We start from the raw sequence: 3996 nt of genomic DNA, 5'->3' as shown, positions 1-3996 counted from the left end.
TACTATCTTTTGCCACAGGTCTGAAAATACACCTGTGGCAAAAGAGGTTATTTTGCCACAGGTCACCTTCACCTGTGGCGAAAATAGCATGTTTTGCCACAATTACATTATACCTGTCGCAAAAAATATATATTTACTACCACACTATTTTCTTCCACAGGAGATCTTCTGTCGCCAAAAATACATTTTAACTATGGCGAAAAATGCTTTTTGTACTAGTGATCGTGACTTAGTCTCACCTACTCTTCCCACTACCAGAAGTACACAATCACTTACCCCTCACCTCTCCACATGATGGAGTACACCTTGACAATCTGATAACATAGATAGTTACTAGCTCCTTCTAGCACTAAATTTGAAGGATTGCCATTTTCTATAAATAGATGAAGAGTGCATAACTGAAGGTCTACACTCTGCACAATCAACCCAAGCAAATAAACATGCCCAGCATAATACTCAGAATTCTAACCCCAAAGATTGCCTAATGTGACTCTCTTTGTTAGTACAGTTTAGGATCCCCAAGGCTATGTTTACTTGATCTTAGATTTCCTCTTCCTATAGGAGAAGTCATTGTACTCACATATCAATTATGCAAGTAGAATCTGTGCGGTGTACTCTAAGTTTCTCATTTCACTTAGGAATCCATACAGGACCTTAGGAATCATACAATCATTTGATTTAACTATTCATCTCAAGGATGTACTCTCCTGGTATGCTCGGCAAACCCTCAAAAGGCACAATGCTTTGAGTTTGACTCCCAAACCCAAGCCAACAACTATATGTTGAATAAATTATAAAATCATCACTATCACACTTTTTTTTAAAAAATAATATGTGTGTGTGTGTGTGTGTGTGTGTTTCATTGAACTTATGTTATATGTATGCTACGTGGCATACCAACAACACATACATAGGTCAAAACTAAAAAGTACTTGCCAAAACGTGGCTTCTATTAAAATTGAGCTACATTGCTTGCCTTATTATTATGTTTTTTTTTTTAATTAGAGGGCAGCATTAACAGCATGAAGTTGTAAACATGTCTTTTAACTTTAAAAATACTTGGTAGCATTAAAAATAAAATTTAATGGCACACAATCATAAAATTTAAAAATTTATAATAAAATTTGAAACTATACAAACTTAACCATATAAAAAAACCAAATTTTAAAAAAAAAAGAATTATATACAAGTACCAAAATGAAACCAAAGGATGAATAGAAAGTAAACAAGAATAGCAAAAACGAGGCGTTAATATCTGACCGAAGCTGTAGAACCCCTTATGCCTCCAAGAAACAAGGATCTCCACTCGTTATTTCCGAGAGGTTAATTTCTTCTGTGTCTATTGCCCTCTCATTTTCCATCCTCATCTTCTTTCTCTCTTTCTTTCTTTCCTCCTTTCTCTTATTCCATTGCAGGAGGCTTCCTTCCCCATTTCTGTCAATATGGTACTCTTCAATTCCCCACTCAATCATTTAATTAGCTGCATAGATTTTGCTTTATACTTAGATGCTTTGTGAGTAACATGACGTGGGGTTCATATACAATCATTAGACTAACCTCTTTTCTAATCTCTTTTATTAAATAAGAAATGCATTGAATTGTTTATCCTCTTGCCTAGATCGAGAGCCATTATAAGCAACATCTGTTTACTTTTGAAAACACAAAAGGTTAAACAAAATTATTTGTTTTCTCTCTATCTCTTTTCAATGTACTATATACAAATTGGATTACTATAGAATATGTCATTCATTCAGCTTCTAGCACGGCACAAAAAACTCATATATGGAAAAGCTTAGGAACACTAGCTAGGCAGTGCACATATTCTGATTCAAATGTCTAGTCTTGATTTGGATGGTTTCTATAATAAAACTAAACATGTACGTTCTTAATGCATGTATATACTTCAACTGTAAGTCTTTCCTAAAAAATATTGGAGATATATAATTTGGTGACTTGTTGCGTTTTAATGTTTGAATTAATTCATCAAGAGTTTTGACTATCAACAAATGTTACTAACTAAGCAAAATAAATGAGGCAGGCATGTATACGTTTGTTGTATAGCTATTAATTATATATAAATTGGGGCTACTAAGTTTGGAAATGTATGAGGAACAGGCAAATGCATCATCAGGAATGGCAGTAAGTGATGACTGCAAAATTAAGTTTCAAGAACTTAAAGCTAAGAGGAGCTATCGTTTTATTATCTTCAAAATAGAACAACAACAAATTGTGGTTGAATCCGTGGGTGGCCCCAATCAAAGTTACGATGACTTCACTTCTAGTTTGCCGAGCAACGAGTGTCGTTATGCTGTCTATGACTTTGATTTCACTACTGATGAGAATTGCCAGAAAAGCAAGATCTTCTTCATTGCATGGTACGTGTGTACTTGCTAAATAGTGCAATATCTAGTAATATCTATGCAATATGAGTGCAATAATGAACCACCACACATGCTCCAAAGCGGATCATCTCTACATTTTCATATCTATTTGATTGTTCATTTGGTCTAATGACTATGTAATCATTATTAACACACACTGTAAAAGAAATCATAGTGCCTTTGTGAGAAGCAAGATTCAGGAATGAAAAAAATTTAGCAACAGCATACATCTGCAAACACACTGTTGATGGTTCTAGAAAAGAAATCATAATGCTGTTTTGAGAAAGTGATCAAATGAATGACATATTTAATCTAGGGTTAAGATGCAAAAATATTCAAAGATTTTTTTTTTCTAGGAGCTTCAGGTATTCTTGATGGTATTTGAGTACACATTGACTTTATAAAATGGGTCAGCATTCCCTTATCTGTTAAAATAGCTTGATGTTAATCATTAAGTTCTAAAGATAAAACTTAATGGATTGGGAAAGGTTGAAAGCTCTTTAAGAAAAGGTTTCTAGATATTTTTGCATCTTAACCCTTTAATCTCATGCCTAACTAGTGTTCTTCCACTGTTAAATGATTATGGTTAAACGGAGAAAATTGTCTGTAAAAAGGTATGAAGAGATAGTTTCTCCCTGCTCACACACAAGCACATGTAAGAAATTTGTTTGGATTAGTGATTTAAGAAAGTTATAGCTGTTTTATGATTATAATTATTGTGATATTAATTATAATTAAGCAGGTCTCCTGACACATCAAAAGTGAGGATGAAGATGGTGTATGCAAGTTCTAAGGATAGATTCAAGAGAGAGCTGGATGGAATTCAATTTGAACTGCAAGCCACTGATCCAAGCGAGATGAGTTTGGACATTGTGAAAAGCCGAGCCATCTAATAAAACCATCTATAGCCTCTCGAATTCTTCGATCAAATTATATTCATCGCTATCAAAAAGAAGCTAAGATATATCTCTGTTAATTAATAGAGGCCCATTGGATTCAACTAATTAAGTACTCATCCAAAGTGGCATGTACTATTCCCTTCTTTAATTCATTTAATCAAAGTCTGAATCATCAATTAATTGATTAATGCTTTAAATAGTTTTTTTTTTCCAGAGCCATTTGCCCATCCCATGACGTGTTTATTCTTAAGTTGAAGAACAATCCAATCAATTCATTAACTTGTTGCTGGTTTTGTTATTTTGGGTGGCAGAATAATCCTTATTCCTAAGTCAAGTGTCTCTATAAAATCACTTGCTTCTTTTACTTGGGCTGGATTCTGTGTATATATAACATTTTCCTTGTAGCTCTTTGAAAGAATACAAAATGCTTATCTTTATTAATTTCATTACTAGACACATTTCCTCTTTACTGTATAATGAAACCTGATTTATGCAGTTTATTATTTATGAATAGTGCCACTTATATAAAATTTTACCAGAGCCATCCTACTTGATTTACTTAAATTACATATATCTTTCTTATAACTATGTTTTCTCCTTCAACAAATTAAATGTTTAATCTTATTGCCTAAAAAGCAAATATAAAAGTACCAATAATGAATTGTAATTTATGAAATTACTCTAATTTCTTTTAATCAAATAGGGAAATAGTATCC

The 3996-nt window shown here is 33.0% G+C and overlaps 1 protein-coding gene across 2 annotated transcripts; it reads left to right on the top strand.

Annotated features, from left to right (window-relative positions):
• Nucleotides 1-1400: 1400 nt before the first annotated feature.
• Nucleotides 1401-3644, top strand: LOC129312107 (actin-depolymerizing factor 7-like). 2 transcript variants are annotated; one of them, XM_054954691.1, is made up of 3 exons: nucleotides 1401-1445; nucleotides 2116-2375; nucleotides 3124-3644. In XM_054954691.1, exons 1-3 carry the CDS (start codon nucleotides 1443-1445, stop codon nucleotides 3272-3274), a joined length of 414 nt encoding a protein of 137 aa, XP_054810666.1. In that variant the 5' UTR covers nucleotides 1401-1442; the 3' UTR covers nucleotides 3275-3644. The 2 variants fall into 2 exon arrangements, with proteins under 2 accessions (XP_054810666.1, XP_054810663.1); XM_054954688.1 differs by lacking the exon at nucleotides 1401-1445 and having other exon boundaries at nucleotides 2008-2375.
• The last annotated feature ends 352 nt before the right edge of the window (nucleotides 3645-3996 follow it).

Source organism: Prosopis cineraria, unplaced genomic scaffold (assembly GCF_029017545.1).
Source record: "Prosopis cineraria cultivar Desert tree isolate PC_DT_omini unplaced genomic scaffold, ASM2901754v1 PC5, whole genome shotgun sequence".
NCBI lineage: Eukaryota > Viridiplantae > Streptophyta > Magnoliopsida > Fabales > Fabaceae > Prosopis > Prosopis cineraria.
Note: the sequence above shows the minus strand (reverse complement) of the source record. Positions and strands in the feature narration are given on the sequence as shown.

Coding starts and splice junctions, on each gene's coding strand:
- LOC129312107 (XM_054954688.1), top strand. CDS start 2,101: ATGTATGAGGAACAGGCAAATGCATCATCAGGAATGGCAGTAAGTGAT. Junction 2,376..3,123: donor AAGATCTTCTTCATTGCATG/GTACGTGTGTAC, acceptor ATAATTAAGCAG/GTCTCCTGACACATCAAAAG.